This window comes from Gopherus evgoodei, chromosome 3 (genome assembly GCF_007399415.2).
Source record: "Gopherus evgoodei ecotype Sinaloan lineage chromosome 3, rGopEvg1_v1.p, whole genome shotgun sequence".
Taxonomy (NCBI): Eukaryota; Metazoa; Chordata; order Testudines; family Testudinidae; genus Gopherus; species Gopherus evgoodei.
This window is the reverse complement of record NC_044324.1, coordinates 97712946-97735388: the sequence shown is the minus strand read 5'-3', so window position 1 is coordinate 97735388 and position 22443 is coordinate 97712946. Positions and strand designations below refer to the sequence as shown.

The window sequence follows — 22443 nt, the reverse complement described above, 5'->3', positions numbered from 1 at the left end:
GGCAGCCACCGCTGCAAACTGGGGGATGAACCTCCGATAATAACCCGCCAGCCCCAAGAACTGGCGGACTTGGCGCTTCGTAGTTGGCAGTGGACAGGCGGCAATGGTCTGAACCTTGTCCACAAGAGGTTTCACCTGTCCATTGCCAACGGTATACCCCAAGTAGGTGGTCTCACGCCAGCCGATGCGGCACTTCTTCGGGTTGGCCGTTAACCCAGACTCCCGCAAGGACCTTAGGACTGCGGCGACCTTGTCCAGGTGGGTCTCCCACTGCCGACTGTAGATGACCACGTCATCTAGATAGGCTGCGGCGTAGTCGTGATGCAGTTGGAGGAGGCGGTCCATCAAGCGCTGGAACGTTGCGGGTGCCCCATGAAGGCCGAAGGGCATCCGCGTAAAGTGGTACAGGCTGGTCGGAGTGGCGAACGCTGTTTTCTCCCGGGAGGCCAGATCCAGTGGAATCTGCCAATACCCCTTGCTTAAGTCCAGGGTCGTAATATAGCGGGCCTCTCTAAACCGGGCCAGTAGCTCATCTATTCGGGGCATGGGGTAGGCGTCAAATTTGGAGACGGCGTTGACGCGCCGAAAGTCGATACAGAAGCGCTGGGAGCCATCGGGTTTAGGCACCAGGACGATGGGACTACGCCACTCACTTTGTGACGGCTCAATTACTCCCAGGTCTAGCATCGCCCGTACCTCGTCTTCAACGATTCGCCTTCGGTGATACGGCAAGGGTCTGGTTGTGGCCCGGACCACCACCCCCGGCTCCGTCTGAATCTGATGATAGGCCAGGGAGGTGTATCCCGGCTGGGCCGTAAAGGTACGGGGGAATGCGTGAAGGAGGCAGCGGGTTTGTTCAAGCTGCTCTTCTGTCAGCGTTTCCCCAAGCTGGGGTCCCTCGGGGTCTTCCTTAGTGTGTACCTGGGGTCCTAGTTCGGGTTCGGGCGGACAGGGATTGATCAGCAACCCCTCTCGTTCTCGCCAGGGTTTAAGGAGGTTGACGTGATACCGTTGGAGCTCTTTCCGACGGTCGGGCTGACGGATTTCATAGGTGACGGGCCCCACCTTCCACACCACCTCGTACGGGCCCTGCCATCGAGCCAGGATCTTGGACTCGCTGGAGAGGAGGAGGAGTAAGACCCGGTCTCCCGGTTGGAAGTTCCGGGTGTGCGCATCCCTGTTGTACGTCTCGGTCTGCATCTCTTGGGTGGCTTTTAAGTTTGCTTGTGCCAGGGACCCAGCCTGTTTGAGACGCTCCTGGAGCTGGATCACGTATTGCAGGAGACCCTGGGCGGGTGAGGGGGTTTGCTCCCAGGTCTCCCTCATCAGGTCCAACAGGCCCCGCGGTTGGCGGCCATACAATAGTTCGAATGGCGAGAACTTGGTTGAGGCTTGGGGAACCTCTCGCACCGCCAAGAGCAAGGGCGGGAGTAGCTGGTCCCACCGGCGGAGGTCTTCTGGGGGGAATTTCTGCAACATATCCTTTAGGGTGCGATTAAACCTCTCTACCAAGCTGTCGGTTTGGGGATGATACACCGAGGTTTGCAGTTGCTTGATCCCCAGGAGCCTGCACACCTGTTCCAACAGTCGCGAGGTGAAATTGGTCCCCTGATCCGTGAGGATCTCCCGGGGCAAGCCGACGCGGGCGAAGACCTTAACCAGCTCGCCTGCGATGGTGCGGGCGGTGATGTTCCGGAGCGGGATTGCCTCAGGGAACCGGGTGGCGTAGTCCAGCATCACGAGTATGTACTGGTACCCCGCAGTACTCTTAGGGAGGGGTCCCACCAGGTCCATTGCCACCCGCTCGAAAGGGGTCTCGATTAACGGCATCGGGACCAGTGGTGCCTTGGGGGTCCTCGCTGGCGCGGTCAACTGGCACTCCGGGCACGAGGTACAATAGTCCTTCACCTCGCGGTATATCCCCGGCCAATAGAAGCGCCCCAATATTTGGGCCAGGGTCTTTTCAGTATCCAGATGTCTGGCAGCCGAGACGTCATGGGCCAGTTTCATGACCGCCCGCCGATGACAGCGGGATACGAGGAGTTGGGATCGGGGCTCCTTGGTGTGTGGGTCCCTCTCGACCCAATACAGGCGGTTCTGGCGCAACTCGAAGGGTGGCCACCGGGCGGCTCGCCCGGGATCGAGGATAGTTCCATCCACGGTGGCGAGCTGTTCATATGCCTCGCTGAAGGTGGGGTCCGCCCTTTGGTCCCGGCAGAAGTCCATGGGGGCCGAGGGATCCCTGGCCTCGCCCGGGGGAGCATCGTCCCCATCCTCGGCAGCGGGGTCCTCGGGGAAGTCCAACTCATCCTCCTCCATTTTTGGGGGCCCCCGCTCATCATCCTTCCCTTCTGAAGCCTCTCCCTCCAAGGCTGGTACGGGACCCAGGCTGCCTCCGGCATGTCGGCGTAGGACGGCCGGAAACCTGGGCCAGTCCCGGCCCAGGATTACTGGATACGCCAGACTCGGTGCGAGGCCTACCACTATCCGTCGGGTCTCCCCGTCTATCGTCAGTTGGGCCCAGGCGCTGGGGTACGGCCGTACGTCTCCGTGGATACATTGTAAACGAATGTCCCCCAGGCGTGCATCCGCCGGGGGACCTAAGTGGTTGCGGATTAAGGTCTGTCTGCAACCGGAGTCGAGGAGGGCCACGGTCTGGTACCCCTCCACCACCACAGGTGCCATAATCTTGGCGGGCTGTCGGCGCCGGGCCCGAGCCTCCCTGGAGCAGACTTGGCCGAAGGTACACTCCATTTGGGGGCAATCCCTCTGGAGATGTCCCGCCCGGACCCCCTTTTGGGGCCCCCGCTCCGCTGCAAGGTGCTGGAGGCATTTCAGCTGGAATTCCTGCTGCCGCTGAACCAGGTCCTGGATCAGCTGGCGTTGTTGAGTCCCCAGCTGCTCGATGAGCTGCTGCAGCGGCTGGAGCTGGGCGTCCTGCTGCTCCTCTTGCTGTCGTGACTGTGCCACCTGCTGCCGATCCTGGTTCTCGGTCAGAAGGGCGGCGAGGAGGGACAGGCCCGTCTCGGGGGAGGGGGCTCCCTCTCCCACGGGCCCCCATTCACCGGCGTTAAGGGTCCGCGCCCACATCCTGGGCGATAGCCCTCCCAGTGGTGCTTTCCTGTGTAAGCCGGTCGTGTCGGGGCTTGTCCCTCTCAGGCACGGCGGGGAACCAGGGTGCCTCCTTACTCACTGCAGTCCGGTTAGGCTTAGCTCCTCGGCAGGTGTTGAGTGGGGTACAAGGTCTGTAAACAAGGTAGAGCCCCAGCCCTCTAGCCGGGGTCGGGGCTCTCAAAGTAGATAAGCCCCAGCCCTTGGACAGGGCGGGCACTAATAGTCCAGGCTCAGGCCTCTAGCAAGGGCTGAGCAAACACAGTATCAGCCCGGGCCCTTGGCTCGGGCAGGGCACCAAACACAAGTCTAATTAGCTCTGGCCCTTTGGGTCAGGGCAGAGCAGTGGCAATAGGTGGGAAGAGGTGGAGTCTGCCACCCGGTTATGGGTGGCAGGGGGAACGCAGGCCCTCCCACTCCACTGCGTTCCAGCCCGGGGCCCTAGCAGCGGTCAAGACCCGCTGCGGTCAGTGGGGATCCTGGCCGCAACACACTGACATGGGTTCGGGCTCTTCCGGAGCCAAACCAGGGTCGGCTCTCCCCGGGCTACTTCCAACCTCCCCCTCTCTGGGTACCTGTTCCTTGCCAGCGTCGTCTGGTGGGTCCCAGACCATGGGTTCCTCCGGGTACCGGTCGTGGGGAAGCTCAGGCCACTCCTCGGGGTATCGGGCACACGGCAGGTCAGGCCAACGTTCCTCCGGGTACTGGGTCAGAGGCAGGTCCGGCCAGCGTTCCTCTGGGTAGTGGGCGCGGGGCAGGTCCGGGCAGCGCTCCTCCGGGTAATGGGCGCGGGGCAGGTCAGGCCAGCGCTCCTCTGGGTAGTGGGCGCGAGGCAGATCAGGCCCGGCGGGAGCCCGGGTACCAGCGTCTGTCCTCTCCGGCAGCCTGCGCCCAACTGAGCGCTGGGGCTGGGCTTTTATACTTCCTGTCCCGCCCCTTGACTTCCCAGGGGCGGGGACAGGCCGTGCTGACTCTGCCCACTGAGTCACCTGCTCTGGCTCGTCCCGCTCAGGCGCGGCGGGGAGCCAGGGCGCCTCCTTACAGTCCATTAAACTTGTTGAGTAAAAACCCTATTAAATTTATGTAATGCCCTAGTTACCTGAGTAGCAGTAGTATGCTTATTCAGATGCTCCCCGGGTTACGCAAACCCCACTTACGGAAATCTGGACTTATGGAAAGAGTTCCGTAAGTTCCATAAGCTGCTTTTTTTTTTTTTGTGTAATTGTCGGAGATATGTTCCTGACATACGCAAAATGTGACTTACACAAGGCGTTCTGGAACGGAACTCTTGCGTAAATTGAGGAGCTACTGTATTGTCAAAAGTTGATCTGTTCTGTGTATTGAAACAAAGGAAGGTGGTAACATAAAGGGAATCATATCCAGTGAGTGAGCTGCTCGCATGCTAATATTAAGGTGAAAGTTCGTACAGCTGAGAAGTCCAAAAGAAGCTTGATTCTGAAGGTGAAATGATGTGTTAATTAGAGAGAATAAAAAGATTAATTTTACTTTTTTAAAGAAATAAGCATCTGAAAAAATGAGCAATATGCAGGGGAATGTTTCTGAATGAAACAAACCATATGTAAAATATTCATCCTAATGGGCACTTTGTGACACCTTTTTTTCCCCTCAAATACCTCTATCTCATGTCTTTTCAGGAATGATTTTTAGGATGCACTCTGAAACTTCTAATTGGCACCCCAAAGCTATTCACTTAAGGTTATGTTAAATATTTGACAAGGAGCTCCCTAGACATTAGGACTGAATAAATTAAATCAAAACTAGTTTCTAACATTTGCTCTATCTTCTGTCACTGAGAATCAAAAGCCTCAAAAATAAAATGGAATCCAAGGTTATAGGCATAACATTTATTTTACACAATGGACAAGGCAAAAATATTATAGGAAAAAAACAAAAATAGGTGATACAGAAAATTCATTATGCAGAACTATTGGGTTTATTACCTTATGATAGCAAGGTTACAAAGAAAAGAAAACAACTTTAACAAAGCTTAAATTTGGAGTTCTCAGGAACTGCAAGTCATCTGGCAATTAAAAAGGTGCCTTTTAGATCCAACTCGTTTCCTGTTTCAGACATTAACTGACTGTATCTCTCTCTAATTCAAGCAGCAAGTTCATGTAAAATGTTCTTGCCTGTTTGGCTTAGCTGAGTTACAGTAATTGATCACAAGATAATAGGAAGACGAAATCACCAGTGGAGTCCACTTCTTAGTCCTCTTCAAAGTTTCCTGTCTCCCATTATCTTATTGCTCCGTTTGGGCCTGTTAGTTTCTTCCCATTCTGTTTCAGTCCACAGCTGTAGCCACCTTCCTTCCCCACACACCTCTTTCACATGAGGGTTCCTGGTTCTGGCTTCTTTTCTCCCTCTGCTTCTGAAGTAGTCACCTTGGTTCTTTGTAGGGTGACCAGATGTCCCAATAAAATTGGGACTGTCCTGATATTCAGTTGTTTGTCCCGCGTCCTGACAGATGTATGGTCGGGACACCTTTTGTCCCTTTGTCCCAATATGTTGGCTTGGGGCATTTTTATTTATTTATTTATTTTATTTATTGCTTTGGCTCTGCCGCCCCCACCCCATGTGTCCCGATATTTCGTTCTTGTCATCTGGTCACTCTAGTTCTTTGTGGGGTGGATTGATTTAAATCACCAAGTAGAAATCCTAGATTTAAGTAATTGATTTTAATCAACTTTTCCATTTGTATTTCAGTATTGTCTAAACAAATGTATGTTCTTATTGATTGGTGTGACCATTAAAACATATTCATTTACAGCTAAATAGAGCCTTTACGCTAGATTTGGTACATCTTTTTGCTATCCAGGAAGGTACACTATAGCAATATACATTTATTTTAGCAATTATATATCTTTAATATTTTCAGTTTCATATGAATTGTACATTTTAGTATGTTAGAAAATGGTAAATGATGTATTGCTTGTTTATGAAATAATTAACTTTTTGCTCATAATTTGTGTCAAGCTGCATTAGGATGGTAAAATAACATAGAAATTTTGTTGTTAAACAAAACAAGCCCTTAATACAGTACACGGCCTATTATGCCATATTTATAAAGCTTGAGCTTAAAAGTTAGTTTCCCCTGATTCTTTCTTTATATATAAAAGCAGCCTTTAACTCAAAAGTTTTGATAGGCTTGTGGATTCATTATATTAATTTTTTTTATTTAGATGTTTTAAGAGATTATATGATAAAGCCTTAACATATTTTGTATTAAATTTAAGCAGGCTTATTATTAAAAGAAAAACTTAAAATAATTTAAACAGAATAAAAAATGTCCCATTTCCCCCCCCCCCCCCTCCAAAAAAACCAAAACTTATTTTTATCTACCTGGTTGCCTTTGACTGCCTGCAGTGGCTGGTTCTGTGAGGACTCCTCTGGCTGCTGGCCTTGGCAGTATTGATGGTAGTCTCTTTTGGCAGCACCAGGAGCTACTAGATAGTTGCCACCATAGATGCCTATCTGGAGTGGTAGTGGGTGTCTCAGGTCGCAGCTGCCTCTGGTGGGTTTCCTTGGTAGTTGCTTTGGGAGTGGCGGCCTCTGGAAGGAGGCAGAACTTTTAACAGTGCCCCTGATAAAGCTCCATGTCCATCTTTTCCGGTGTCCCCGGTGGACCCAGTAACATCATGTGGCTGCCCAGCTCTTCTGCGTGTCATGCTGTAAAACCTCTGTGTTAAACAATAGTTTTGACAAAATTATTGAAGATTCTGACACATCTCATACACAATGACCCCTCCCAACCTGTCTCGAGAAATTTTAAAAATGAACCCTTTTATGTCTATCTCTGTATGCAAGTCTGCAACTAGAGGAAATAATTAACAAATAAATATGGAGGATGGGAATGCTGTGAAAAATTATATCTCATAATATTAATTAAATATAATTGTTTATCATTTATAGGTGATATTGGAAACTATTATTATGGGCAGGGCCATCCCATGAAACCTCATAGGATCCGTATGACTCACAACTTGTTGCTAAATTATGGCTTGTACAGAAAAATGGAAATTTATGTGAGTATAAGCAGCAGTCTGGAGACTGAAAATGTTGAAACTACTTTTAAAAGATACAGCAATTTTTAACCTTTTCCCCCCCTGTTACACATGAGGAATTATTTCTAGAAGCTGATATTTTCCTCTTCTATTTGGGAAACATTAATCTTCGTTCTTTTCTCCCAGTCCTTGGTAACTTAAAATGAAGCAGAACTTTTCAACTTACACAGGAGCCAAGGCTTGCTACCCATATGTGGCAGAAAAGCTGGGTTAGGCCCATGGGGGTCGGGTGGGTAGTTTTTTTATATTTTTGTTTCAGGGTAATATATAATATTTCTGCCATCATTAATTATGTCAGCACAACAATTGGCAAAATATGATGGAGGCTGCACTAACAATATTTTGCATGTTAATTTTATTAATGGAGTTGTGGCTATTTTTACTCTACCCAAGTATGCTTAGAATACAGAGTTTTTCCGGTGTCTGTTTATAAAATCTTTAAGGTAGATCAGATTGGTTTTATGAATTTTGTCTCTGATTTGTTAAAACATAGATTTGTTGCAACATCGTTTTTTGTTAGGGTAAAATTAATTGTACTTTCTTGTTTACAGCGACCCCATAAAGCTACAGCTGAAGAAATGACCAAGTACCACAGTGATGAATACATTAAATTTCTTCGATCAATAAGGCCAGACAATATGTCTGAATATAGCAAGCAGATGCAGAGATGTAAGTTTCCAAATTGGACTAAGTCTATGTTATTTATTCATGTACTGGATTTTTAAGTACTCCATTATATATAAAGTGAACATGCATTGGTTGTCTAAATATTTAACAATAAGTTCATGGCATTGTTTCTCCTTTACGTCAATCTATAAAGATCTTCTAGCTTTTGTCTCAAGACTACTCAAAACACCCAATGCTCATCAAGTATACAGTTATTAGTATGGGGTCAAATTCTCCCCAATACAAAGCCTGAGGAAAGCCTACACCCCATTCTGAGAACTTAAGTGGGAGGTAAGTGCTATGTGTAGGTTCATTGTACTCTGGAAAATTTCACTCCTAAAGATTGTTGGTTCTTAGTTGCTTGTAAAAATTAAAACATCTTCTAAGATAAGAGTTTTTTATGAATAGAGCAGAGGTTCTCAAACTGTGGTCGTCCACGAGCTCCATTCAGGTGATCTGCGAATAGTTCCCTCTAAGGTGCGCGCCTGAGTGGCCGCGCACAAGAGAACGAAGGGCCACCCGCCTAAATAATGGAGCCATGCAGGCGTGGCTCCGCAAATTAGGTGCCTGGATCCTGGAGAAGATGCACATGTAAGGTGAGGTGGTGGCCTTGTGAGGAATAGTGGGTAGGTGGGAGGGGGCATTGGGGTGAGAAGAGGGGATGGGGACGTGCAAGGCTGCGGTGGCCGGAGAAAGAGGCTACTTTCCCTAGCTCCAGGGCTGTGGCTGCGGGGGAGAGACAGCCTTCTTTCCCAGCCTCAGCTCTGTGGTTGCTGTGGCGGGAGAGAGAGGAAGAGACTCTGCTCTTTCCCAGCCTGGGCGCTGCTGTGCTGGGGGAGAGAGGGAACATACCATTAGAAAGGTAAGACTAGTGATATTAAAATGTGAGTTGTGTGCTTTTATTTGTAGAACCAAAAAACGTTCATTATTAAGGATTTTTTTAGATGTAGCGCTTTTATCCAAAGCACTTTACAATAGTTAGCTAACGGTACAAACAACATTTGGAAAGATCATTAAGTGGTCTGCTGAGCCCCTGAGCAATTTTCAAGTGATCTGTGGGGAAAAAAAAAGGCTTGAGAACCACTGGATTAGAGAAATGTTACTTCCCCCTGACTTTGAAGAAGCGTTACAGAAGTGAGTGGGAGAAGTAAAAACTACTGGGTAAAAAGAAGACTGAGCTGAATATTAGAATTGGCCTTTATTAGCTGGAGGGAAGTTGGCTAAAATTAAGAATTAATTTGAAAGAAATAATAGGCAGATCACAAATGTGCATATGAAATTGTTCAATAAACTACAGTACTTGAAGGTGTCTTTTATGATTCTCTACAAAGAGAGTATTTTACATGGGATTGCAAAACTGTTGTTGTTGCACAAATATTTAGTCAAAGCTCTTCCTAGAAGTAAAAAAAAAAAAGATTACTCCATCTGACTTGTGTGTAAAATTTTAAATACCTTAAGCAACAATTCAGGTTCATTCATCTACAAGCAATTCTGGTTCCTAAAAAGTACATCTATATGCTGAAAATGTCAATGTACATAATGTATAATGTACAGTTGAACAGTTAAATCACTAAACTGCTAAAAACGTGGAATGCAGTGAAAATATCAACTGAACTTGAACAATAATCATACTACTGGTTATATTTGAGTGTTTTTGAGTAATAGTTTTGTAATACCTCTGTACGTATTAGGACTATGCACTTGAAAACTAACAACATTTTTCTTACACAGTTAATGTTGGAGAAGATTGTCCTGTCTTTGATGGACTGTTTGAGTTCTGCCAGCTATCAACAGGAGGCTCTGTTGGTAGGTATATGGTGTTTCCCTGGGCTTTGTGGTTTTCTTAATTTTTTTAAAAAAATATATTAATATGGCAGTAGCAATTAAAACCAATCAGTACAATGCTTTAATAGTTGTAAGCAGCGTTGTTGTAGCCGTGTCGGTCCCAGGATAGTAGAGAGACCAGGTGGGTGAGGTAATATCTTTTATTGGACAATAGTCTGTTGATAAGAGAGACAAGCTTTTGAGCACTTGATCATAGTAATGTGTGTGGTATGTGGCTTTGTGTGAAGCATCAAATCTGTCAGATGGTTTAATACCAAATATGGTGGTAATACAAAGTTTTTAAAAACTGCAAGTCCAAAATGGACTTGAAAGAAGTGGCATAAAGAGGTAATTTTGTTATCAGTTTTTCTTCCAGTACTTTCAAAGACATTTAACTTTTTTTTTTTCTTAATGATTTTTAGCTGGGGCAGTAAAATTAAATAGACAACAGACTGACATGGCTGTTAATTGGGCTGGAGGACTCCATCATGCTAAGAAGTCAGAGGCATCTGGTTTCTGTTACGTCAATGATATTGTGCTTGCTATCCTAGAGCTGCTGAAGTAAGTTTACCCTTGTGATCTAAAGATGTCAGAAAACTTGGTGTTAAAACGTTTAAAGGTTACTATGAAATGCACAATGATCAGGGTGAGTTGAATTTTCATAGCATACATTGAACAGCACAACGTGAATTAAAAAAAAAATCTATCCCCATTTAGGGTTTAAACAAGAAATCCATACTAAAGCACATACAAGCAAGGAAAATAAAAGTTTACGCAGGGCTTAATTTAGAGGTACTAAGCTGACAGGGACACCTACCTTTTCCTGTAAAGTGACTTTCTCAGATTGAAGTTGACCATATTTTGCAAAATTACAATTTTCCTGCTAGAGCATATTTCCTGAGATTTAAAAAAAAAAATAAAAAAATACAAGGTTCTTTTTCCAGGATCCTTTTTAAAATAAGGATCTTTTGTGGGAACATGAGGGCAACACCACTACACATAATCAGGACCTTCCCCCCCGCCCTTCCTCCGCCTCTCTTCCCTCCCCCCCCCTTTGGAGTTCTCTCTCTCTCTTCACACCTGCCTCCTGCCTCTTTGGTTCTAGCTTTGCTGCTGCTGTTATTGGTGGGCACTCTCAGAGAAGATATCACAGTTAATCCCCTACAACAGTAAAGGAGTAATGGAAGTGACCATTTAACAAAACAGCGAAAGTGACTACGCAGAGTGCTGTCCAACATACAAATAAACAGACTGGAAAAAAAAGGAAAATAGAGATAAAATTACCTTTAAATTACCAGTAGCCTTTGGGGTTACTTGTAACAACACTTAGGTACAGAATTTTCAGGTGGAAGTATATAGATACATTTTTAAGTTGACTCTGTCCCTTTATTTAAAATGTAAACAACATCTCTTAGGAAAGTTAACCTCTAGGTATTTGATTGTCTCTTTCTTCAACTCAGAGGGCCCCAATCTGCCAGGCACATCAAGTTGAGATGGAAAGCGAAAGCTGTAGTCCAGGGATCTCAAACTCAAATCACCACGAGGGTCACAAGAGGACTAGTACATTGGACTGAGGGCCACGTCACTGACACTTTTTCATGTAAAGATACAAAAGCCCCCGCCCCCACTCCATGCCTTCCATGAGGCCCCGCCTTTTCCCACCTCTTTCCCATTCCCATTCCAACCCCTTCCCCAAAGTCCCCAACTCCGCTCCCTCCATGCCCCTATCCAACCCATTCCCCAAATCCCCACCTCAGCCCCGCTCTTCTCTGCCTCCTACCTTGAGCACGCGGCTCCCCGCTTCTTCCCCCTTCCCTCCTGGAAAGTGCTAAGCACCTCTAAAACAGCTATTTGGCGGCAGGAAGCACCCGAAGGTAGGCAGAGGAGCGGGGATGCAGCGTGGTAGATGAGAGCTCAACGACTGCAGGAAATAACTCCAGATGGGCAGGGAACTTGGCGGGTCGCAGCAAATAACTCTGCAGGCCGCGTGTTTGAGACCCCTGCCGTAAACTGTGAGAACACAAGTAAAAGAGTGTTTAAAAAAATTAAGGAGAACGCAAAGAGAACGTCTGTCAATATCCAAACCTCCCACTCTGCTGAATCCTTCACATGCACCCAGGACATGAGCCCTGCATTCCAGCCTCAGCAATAACCAGCGCTCCAATCATCATCTCACGTGACTGAGCAAAGTAATCTTGTTCATTATACCCATAATGAAAGGAAACTTCGCTTTGTGCCTATTCATGGGAAGCTTTAGTATATAGCTTCTTAGACCTCACTATTTTACGTTATTCCACAATATTATAAAAAGTCATGTCCCCAATGGTTGAGAAATATTAGATTTGAAACTTTATTAGTAGGTTTAAATGGGTTTCCAGTTGTATAATATTTTATGTATTAAGTTAAATGAACTTGGAAGCATAAACACTTCATATTTGAGGATGTGGGGAAAGGGAGACAAACTATAAGATTAGGAGTTCACAGGAGCTGTATTGTTTGAACTAAAGTAATTCTCTACATTTACTGGCAGTGTGTTCTTGGAAAATTCCTTTAGCACATGCAGAATGAGAGGGAAGCTTTCTATTGCAAAATCCATGCTTATTGAGGCCATTGAAAGAAAATGTCTGAGATTGACAGAGTGAACAAAACAGATTATGACTATGAAAAGCAGCAAAGAATCCTGTGGCACCTTATAGACTAACAGACGTTTTGGAGTATGAGCTTTTGTGGGTGAATACTCACTTCGTCAGATGCATGTAATGGAAATTTCCAGGGTCATGTATGTATAGGCAAGCAAGCTGGAGATAATAAGGTTAGTTCAATCAGGGAGGATGAGGCCCTGTTCTAGCAGTTGAGGTGTGAAAACCAAGAGAGGAGAAACTGGTTTTGTAGTTGGCAAGCCATTCACAGTCTTTGTTTAATCCTGAGCTGATGGTGTCAAATTTGCAAATGAACTGAAGCTCAGCAGTTTCTCTTTTGAAGTCTGGTCCTGAAGTTTTTTTGCTGCAGGATGGCCCCCTTAAGGTCTGCTATTGTGTGGCCAGGGAGCTTGAAGTGTTCTCCTACAGGTTTTTGTATATTGCCATTTCTAATATCTGATTTGTGTCCATTTATCCTTTTCCGTAGAGGCTGTCCAGCCAAAGTCTCTTTTTGAGGACTTCAGAAGGGAGTAATGGGTGTCCTCTCATTCTGTTCACCAACTAAGCCTAGTTTCCAAGATACCAATTTTTGTTCACTGATTTCTGGTCCCAGAGTTTTCTTGCTTACCAATACTTGAGTTAAATCAATAAGCTTTTTTTGTTTGTACTAATTCAGTCTTTCTATCTTGCTTTTGCACCTTTTCCCATCAATGTTTGTTATCCGTTATTGTGACACTTATTCTCTCTTTACAGTTGAGCTCACGATTTGGGTACATTTGCAGGTCCAGTTATCACAACAGTGGTGGTGATTGGGCGGGTGGCGGGGGGGAGAGTGAGAGGGGTGGAATGCGGGAAGAGAATGCAAAATGTAGATTCTTACTGGGTAACAGTGAGGTTAAATGTAGAATGCTTTTGGTGCTGAAGAAATGAATCAATTGATCTTTGTTTTTTCATTTATTTTCTTTGAATGGATATGGTAGCTTCAGTTATTATCATGCATTTGGTTAGATAGTTAAGATTTCATTTTCCTGTGCTATATTTACATTCTGACTGCTGAATATCATAGCACTGACATCTCAAATCATGCCATTTTCTTTTGCATCCTTTTTTTACATGTATATGTATGTTTTTTCCAGATACCACCAAAGAGTGTTATACATTGACATTGATATCCATCATGGTGATGGTGTTGAAGAAGCATTTTATACAACGGACCGTGTCATGACAGTATCATTCCATAAATATGGTGAATATTTTCCTGGCACAGGGGACTTAAGGGTAAGGTCAAATGTGAATTTACGACTCGATTAAACTAGCTCTTACTTCTCCTTTTCTTGCAAATGTTCATTTTTAGTGTTTGGTCATAATTCCTTCTTCTCACAATAATTAAATTGGGTGGGAGGGGGAAATGCCATATTCTGTGGACTGCTCAGCTCCCTGACAAATCTTCAGAATTCGCCTGGGAAATCTTCAGGACTTTTTTAGCAAATTAACTCAACCCATAAGGAAATGGACAAGCTGCTTACTAAATAGTTCAGTTTCAAATATAACTGACTTAAATCATCTAGACTTTGGCACTTCTTTAGGAAAAAAAATGTAGTGTATTTGATGATGGCCTCTGCATTTTCAACCATGTTACATATAGTAGGAAAATTAGGTGCTCTTTGCGGATAACGTTTTTTGACATGTGAACATTTTTTATCTGTCACAATCAAAATTTGATATTTACAGTACAATACTATGTGTATCTGAAAAATGCCAAATGTGTTGGAAGATATTTCTCATGTTGCTTAGTGTTAATGCTTTGCATTTTTATAGTGCCCTCCATCTAAGAATACCAAAACGCTTGATAGATCTTAACATATTAAGCCTCTCAGCTCCTGTGAGGTTCTTAAATACACATAGAGAACACAGTCACAGAGAGTGTATATTGCCCAAGAGGTTACAGAATCTATTGCAGAACTGGGATTAGGAACCTGATCTCCTAGCCCTGCATATTCACTTACTTAACAATAAGCCAAAAATCTTAATCTATTCTTTCTAGGCTTGGTCTAGTCTAGAAAATTAAGTCTGTTTAACTACATCAGTCAAGGGTGTGAAAAATCCACACCCTTGAGTAGCATAGTTAAGTTGACCAAAGTACCCATGTAGACAGCTCTAGGTTGACGGAAGAATTTGTCTGGTTTCTAATGTAAACTATATTCTGTAAAAATGCAAGCATTAACACTTAATTCCTCTGACCTAGCTGCAACCTCTCGGGGAGGTAGGGTTACCTATGCTGATGGGAGAATCATTCCCATCCACAGAGGTGGTTTCTACACTTTAGTCTTAAGTGTAGACATACCCCTAAACTTGTTAGAATTGTGAGTGATCTGAAAAGGTATCCCTTTTTAACTCTAGAAATGTATGCTGAATACCTACAGTAGTAAGACTATAGTATATTATTGGCTGTAAACTCTTTAATATGCGGATTCATTATGGATCAGATTCTTGCTCTGACACCCCAGTGTGTGCTATGTCAGTGACATCAGCTGTGTTTGGGGAGTTAATTGTAACTTTCAAAAGGGCATAAAATAGTTCTTAAAGTTTTCAGAACTACACAAAACATTGTTGTGAAAGGTAAGTAGGCACCATTATTTCTTGCCACCTTTGTGATGCCTCCAGGAGATCTTGTTATGTGATGCAACATCACCAGTATTCCCAGAGTGGAGCTGGGAGTAAGAGTTGATGATTCACAGTGGATATTGTGGAGACTAATAGTTAAATGTTGTCACTAATGCGCCGACTGTCCATCTCAGTCTGGCTATTGGCGGCAATTCCACAGTTCTAGAGTTACTTGGTTTTGTTAAATTGTTTCTATGTCACTTGTTATAGAAATCAGAGGTGCGTATTTTTGTGACATAACTTGACTGGCCACAAGGTGGTACTGTTGATTCAAACAAAAAGCAGCTAAAACGAGATTATTGTAATGGCAAAATGCTATCATTATTTAACAAAGGCATATTTCTTCTGAAGGCTTGGGTAGTTTGCAGTTGTCGGTGAGAAGTTACTTCTGATAAAGTTTTCTGTATTCTGTAGCTAGCCACCTTGAAGACAAAAGGACTTAAATGCTTTAGATGGCTGAAATAAAATAAAACAAACAGAAAAGTATCTTCTCTGTTCTTAGTATTTTATTTATGGTGGACCTTCAGAATGACAAATGATACCTCAGCTTTAATAGACTTCCATCCCACACAATCATAATCACTGCTTGTAAATAGTCCTTTGGAATGAACTGTAATGTATATTGATGCAGATGTTTTCTTAAGAGTTCTCCTCTAGCTATCAAATCCCAATTAGAAAAGAATGTCAGGCTTTCACTTGTTCTATTAAAAGAGCCTATAAGGTTAACACAGAAGGAAGGCTTAAGGAAGCCCTTTAAAGTAAGCATTAACAAACATTCCCCCTTGAGTCAGGATTCTATGCTGGAGCTGGCTGCTTAGTATAGTAATGAGTCTGGTCCCCTGCCTTCCACGAGGCCCGATTACGGAAGGAGTCAAAGTATGCCTCACTGGCTGAGACCCTGAGAGCCCAGGGCTACAAAGTCCAGGTACACGCCCTGATCGTAGGAGCCCTGGGCTCATGGGTCCCCGCAACAAGCCGGTTCTGAGAGCATGTGGGGTCAGTCGACTCTACGCCCAGCTCATGAGACAGCTCATGGTGTCCGACACCATCAGGTGGTCCAGAGACATTTTTATATCGAACACATCACTGGACACCGCCAATACCACACTGAGTAATTGAGACAGCCGACCAGGAAAATAACCCACTTCCTTCCCTGAGGGACCAAGGGACGCACCGCACCCATGTACCTATCCGCTCCATCGACACTGACTTGGACTCCTTATTCATTCCATGGGTGGCGAACCCGAGCCCACTTATTCACTGACACTTTAAAAACCCTTACACCCCAATCTGGGTCTGTGCCGGTTATGTGATATGTATGTATCTTTTCATCCTTGCAAACGATATCTGTAACCCCCTATAACCCAAGCCTGACCCCAGATGTACAATATCTTCCCTCTCAACCTGTGTATATTTCATTTCAAACATTTCTCTTAGCTCCCACAAACTGCATCAAAACAATCAGCTTCTGTTTGTCAATGTCCATGGGCTCTGCTCAGGTTTTAATTCCCTCTAACATATTCTCTCTAGTTAATTTCCAAAATTGAGGTGTTGTCGCCATTGAAACGTAGAACAAGGCTTGTGTCCATCAGAAAGAACATCTTTCTACTTTATATGCCCTGTGTATAGAGCTGTGCAAATTGATTTTTTTTTGTTGTTGTCTGATAGCTGAACGAAAATATTAAAGAGAAATTTGGTTCATCCAAAACAAAACAAAAATTTCAGTTTACTCAACTGAACAAAAAACTGGAAAAAAAAATTTCAGGTTGACCAAAACACTTTGTTCAACACACAATATTTCATTTTGATTGCTGGCATTTTTAACTGCTTTTTTAATTAAAGGCAAAAGAAGCTTGAAAATCCCATTCACAAAACCACTGAAGAAGGTGTTGCCCCCTTTATACCCAGTAGTTAGGGCACTTACCTAAGATGTGAGAGGCTCAGGTTCCAATCCTTGTTCTGCCTGTTGTGGGACAGGGACTTGAACTCCCGTCTCCCACCTCCCAAGTGAGTGCTTTAACCACTGGTTGAACAGCTTTAAGGGGAGAGTGAGAGAGACTCATCCCAGAATATCCTGTAGCTAAGCTCCTTCGTTTTCAATTTAAATAATTTGTACCGAAAAATTCCCAGGTCTTACAAAGGTGTGTTTTTTTTCCCTTTTTTCCAATTTTCACCCTACTTCTGTATCATTCAAATATATACAAAATAACTTTTATTTTATTAGGAAAACACATTGCATGAGATTAATCAATATGTATCTCTATATGTATAGAGAGAGAGATTACGATAATATATTAGTCCATGTTTATATGCAATGAAATAAGGCTATGTATTAATCTAGAAGATATACACAATAAACAAACAGACATCCATGCAAGCTCTGAAATACATGCGCATCTGAATGGACTGATGAATCTCATGCCCACCACATACATGTTTCACGCTGTTAGCAGATAACAGTTTAAAGATTTGATACACTAAAATGGGAAGAAAATGAAAATTTGCATCAGAATATGTTTCAGAACATGAAGTATTTGAAAGTTTTAAAGAAACAAAAACAGGAGAAAAAGATTAATCTGAGTGTTTGCGCTGCAAATGATATGGCCCAATTATTAAATGTAAATATTTATAAGCTAATAGTTCTGAGTCTACAACAGTAAATTGTTTGTTCAAATGAAAAGATTTATTTGGGGATTAGAGATACATTGTTTTCTTAAAGTCAGAGGTGGCATTATGTTTTGAGTTCTGTTTTAATTCTGCAGCAAACCACATTGATAATGGAATTCAAAGCATTAATCTACTGAATGCTTTTTTTCTCCTGTCCTTTCATCCACCAAAATAAACCGTGATATTTACCCAGAAAAATTAAAGGTTTTTGCACTGATTTTTCACCTGTTTTTGTTGTTGTGGTAATAAACCTTGATAAATTCCTGGGAAAAACTAAAGGCCCTATCTATAGCTCAGTGGTTGGGGAATTTACCTGCAGTGTGAAAGACTCAAGTTCCCATCAGGTAAAATGGGGATTTGAACTGGTCTCCCATAGCTTGGGTGAATTCTCTAACCACTTGGCTATTGAGTAAAATCAGTACCTCCTGTTCCGATTGACCCAAAACTACATGTTTTGATGAATAAACTTTCTATCCAGAAAACTCCTCCCAGCTCTGTTCTCCAGCCTTTTGAATTCCTGAGGGTTCTAATTCAGCCACATCAGCTCCCTTGGGGTCAGGCCTACTGGAGCTTCTGTTCAGCTTGGAGGATGCCTGCAGAGACCCTCTCGTTTCACAGTATGCCTTGATAAATCAGTTGAGAATCTACCTAATGCTGCGTACACAGATGCTCATATTTGTGACCTAGGCTGATGCAGTTGAAAAAGATGGTAGCTTTTAGTATTTTCAGTGCATACCAACGTAGCCCTCTGAAAATGTTAGTCTGACAGTCACCAAAATGAAAATGTGTGTCTTGGGTGCTATAGACAATATTGTCCAGATACCTGTATACTCAGAACCACAGTATTTATATAAGTAATTGAACTGTTGATTTTTTTTCAGACTTTCTTAACCTGCTCTTTTAGATGATTTGTTCTTGTGACTTAAGTAAGCATCTTACATGCATGATTATCACTTCAAGTTTAATACTGTAATTAAAGCTTGGGGAAATCAAAAGGGAAATCCATGCTGATAGTGAACGAGACTGGGGGAGGAGTTGAGAATCATTCACCACTTAGTATTCTATGAGTTCATCTTGTAGTTTTTGGCTTTTTTTTTTTTTTTTTTTTTTTTTTTTTTTTTTTTTAAAAGAAATAGGCAGTTTCTCCAGGTGACAGATTGCTATTGTACTACCAATAAAACTGCTCAATTACCAAAAACTGGAAAATACTCAAATTGGCTTACTGTAAAATTTGCAGCAGCAGTGTTTTTAAATTAACCCAGTAAAATTTGGACCTGGGTCAACATACTTAAAATAATAACTGATTGCTGTATTCTGCTCTCCAGTAATTGACCAGTGTTAAGCCAGTTACAAAAATCCTCTTGCTTATGGTTTTCAGACCTATTAGTAAACTTCCTTTTATTTTGGAAGCTTTTTACCGCCTTAATTAATTGGAAGTATTTGTTTAGGGGAAAGGAAGCATCTATGTCTTGTTGTTCATATCAGTCACTTAATAGACCGTTATGGCACATTTTATATTGATGTGAAGGTATGGCTTATTTTTAAAGGTTTCATTGTTACTCCATGCATCAGTGAACCAGGGGATTGGTGCGGGGAGGGGATTACTGGCCATATGGTTGGTTACTGTCTTCCAATCTGCAAGTACAGTTTCTCTTCTATTTTAAAAGCTTCCATTTTTATGGAGGAACGTATAAAGGTACTTTTGCTCTCTTAATCATTAAATTTTTTAAAAAATCAATATTTTGGGGATGGTACACTTCCTCCATTTTAGTTTTGGCACATACATTTTATGCTTCAGAATGATCTTGCAGAAGAATAGGGAATTAAGCAAGCTGCTTTTTTTTTTTTCCTGAATAATAACACATATTTTAAGACACATGGTTTACTATGATTTGGTAAGCATTATCTTCTTTAGTAATAGTGTATTTTTCAACTTCCTTTGTAGGACATTGGAGCTGGGAAAGGCAAATACTATGCGGTTAATTTTCCAATGAGAGATGGTATAGATGATGAATCATATGGGCAGATATTCAAGCCAGTGAGTGTTGTCTAAACCCTATTTGAAAAACTGCCTGGTTGTTGTGAGGTTGAATTTAAGATTTGCTATTTTATGTTGTTTATATATAGATCATATCCAAAGTGATGGAGATGTACCAGCCCAGTGCTGTGGTATTGCAGTGTGGAGCCGACTCGTTATCTGGTGACAGGTTGGGGTGTTTTAATCTTACTGTCAAAGGTAAACAATAGAGAAAATGCTCACAGATGCACAATAATGCCTGTTAGATTAATTTTTATTTAGGAGAAGGGAGCCTTCATTCTCCAAATCACTATCAAATAATATGTTTGAGGGAGAGAGATTGAAGTTGGCAAGTTAAGTTGAATAGTCGTTCTCTTCTGGCCACCAGTCCAATTCACTGCCTGTCATCGTGAATGAGACTGGTAGCCAAAGAGATCGAGAAACAGTTGTTTTTTCTCTCCCATCCACATCCATTTATTAAAATTACGCAACTTGTATTTCCACCTTTTCCATAACCATTTCTTCCTTAGATTTTGTGTATTATCTCATTATTCCTAGTCTCATTTCTTCCTCTATTTTTGTTTTTTCATTATCTCTTTAGTTCATTTTGGTTTGGAACTCCTTGGGCTTCCCTTTTTATTCCATAGCTGTACAACTCAGTTTTAGATTGTGGGGTAATACACCAAATGTATGATTTCCACATTCTTATGCTGGATTTAAATTTCTGTAATGTACATAGTCTACAACCATGGGTTCACTTTGTGATGTGACTCGCTATATTTAACTGTGAATACTTTTTCAGTATGCCAAACTAGCTATCTTCTTGAATTGAGAATATTAGTTGCCGCACTGAATTTGCTAGTAAACGAAGATGTGCTGTACCTTACTTTAATATGTGTCCACGTTATTAAATTTCCAGAACTCTCTTGATTTTTAATAATTAATAAAAAAAAATCTTTCTCATTCTGTTCAACTAAAGTTAGCAAAATGGGGAGGAGAAGTAACATTCTTTTGATACTTACTGAATTCTGTTAGTACACTTTTCTAAAGAAAGGAGAAAAAATTACATCGACAACTGTTTCATTGTAATAGTAGTCACTAACATATTTTTCAAACTTATTTGAATCATCACAGTTTTGTTTAAGGTGATAATTCTTAAAGGTTTAGCTAGATACGTACTTAGGAACACAAAGGCAAACGGAAAGGAACAAAATCCTTCCCTTGAAAGATATAAGTCTCTTAGATCGGGGGTTCTTAACCTTCTCTTTCTGAGGCCCCAAACATGCTGTAAAAACTCCAGGACCCAGCAGGGGATGGGGGAACTCGGGGGTGGGGGGCTTGGGCATAGGCATAGTTTGACAATTTTTTTTGGAGGAGGGGGGACAGAGCTTGGGTAAGAAACAGCACCTCCAACCCCTGACTCACGTCAGCAGGCCACCCCGCCCATTCGGGTTTTGGCGGGTGTGGGGGGAAAGCAACCAAAAATTATAACTCAGATGGGAGGTGCGCAGCTCAAAGAGTTTGAAAACTGCTCAGGGTGCAGGCAGGAGGTACCTAAGTGCCGTGTGCAGGCAGGGTTCAGGGAGAGAGGTAGCTAGGACTGTGTGCAGGCAGGGTGGTTGCTAGGGGCTGTGTGCTGGCAGGGTCCCCCCACTTGTGGTCGCTGCTCTATGAGGACTCTGTCAGCCCTGGAGCTGGGTCCCCCCACCTGGTTGGCTATTACTGGCTGCCCAAGCAGTCAAAAGGAGCTGAGGAGTGGCCACAATCCCAGGCACCAGGAGACAGGGGACCATTGTGGCTGCCAACTCCATAGCACCTGCCAGAGCAGCAGATGCCCTGCACTGCCCAGCTACAGTTTCTAACCTCTGAACTGGCCAAGAGACAAGTGGAGAGAAGGTGGGCGGGGGATGGAACTGGCCCTCCCTGGGTAAGGTACTGTAGTATGTGGGGAGGGGCATCGCCCTCCCAACTCTGCCCACTGGATTTGGGGTTTCTGTCCCACGGGAGCACTGGAGTGTAAACCCTGCAGCTCCCGGCTTTAACCCCATAGAAGGCTCCAAGGTTCGAACCCTATGGTGTCACTTGATCTTGGGGCTCCAAGATTCAGCCCCGCAGTTCCCAGGTTCAGCCTTGTGGGGACGCCAGGGCTTTAGCCCTACAGGGGGCACTGGGCTGCCCTTCACCCCACCAAAATGGCTCTGCCGTGGACCCCCTGATTGAGAACCATTGTCTTAGATGCTTTTGAAAATCCCACCGCAATCGACTTATCTAAGGTCATACATGAAGTTTTCAGCTCTCTGAAAACTGAGCGCACATCTCCTAATTCCCAGTCCAATACCCTAACCACAAGACTGTTCTCAAAATAATCACTAAGTGAAGACCAGATCCTGAACTGTGATGTGGTCCATCCTGTGACATTGCAGCAGCACAAAAGATGTAGAAAGTAGGTCTCTCTCTCTAGATGGAGGTTTTGTCCCCATAACTAATGCTCTCTCTCTGCCATATGGCTCACTGGGGAATCTAATCAGCTAGTATACTCCAGAGCAGCTCAAGGGCTGCTCTAAAGTGTGCTGGGGTCAACATGGAACCAGGGAGGATCGGATAGCTGCAGCCTACTCCTTTTTGGCTCCTGCACTGCGCCGATCCAAGAATCTGGCCCTGTATTTGTCCTTGCATGCCTATGTAAGTTATAAAAAAGACAACATTTTGGAAAAGAGAGAATTGCAACGATGCTAATGCAAAGTAGGAGAAAATGTTAAGATGGAAATATTGT

At 43.6% G+C, this 22443-nt stretch overlaps 1 protein-coding gene across 1 annotated transcript in view; it reads left to right on the top strand.

Moving 5' to 3' along the window:
• Window positions 1–22443, top strand: part of HDAC2 (histone deacetylase 2) — a 52053-nt gene that overhangs the window by 13440 nt on the left and 16170 nt on the right. The window contains exons 2-8 of the mRNA XM_030556154.1: window positions 7042–7154; window positions 7745–7862; window positions 9591–9665; window positions 10106–10244; window positions 13459–13600; window positions 19599–19691; window positions 19781–19889. Of these exons, the coding sequence (XP_030412014.1) occupies window positions 7042–7154; window positions 7745–7862; window positions 9591–9665; window positions 10106–10244; window positions 13459–13600; window positions 19599–19691; window positions 19781–19889 (789 nt within the window). The remainder of the gene's footprint in view (window positions 1–7041; window positions 7155–7744; window positions 7863–9590; window positions 9666–10105; window positions 10245–13458; window positions 13601–19598; window positions 19692–19780; window positions 19890–22443) is intronic.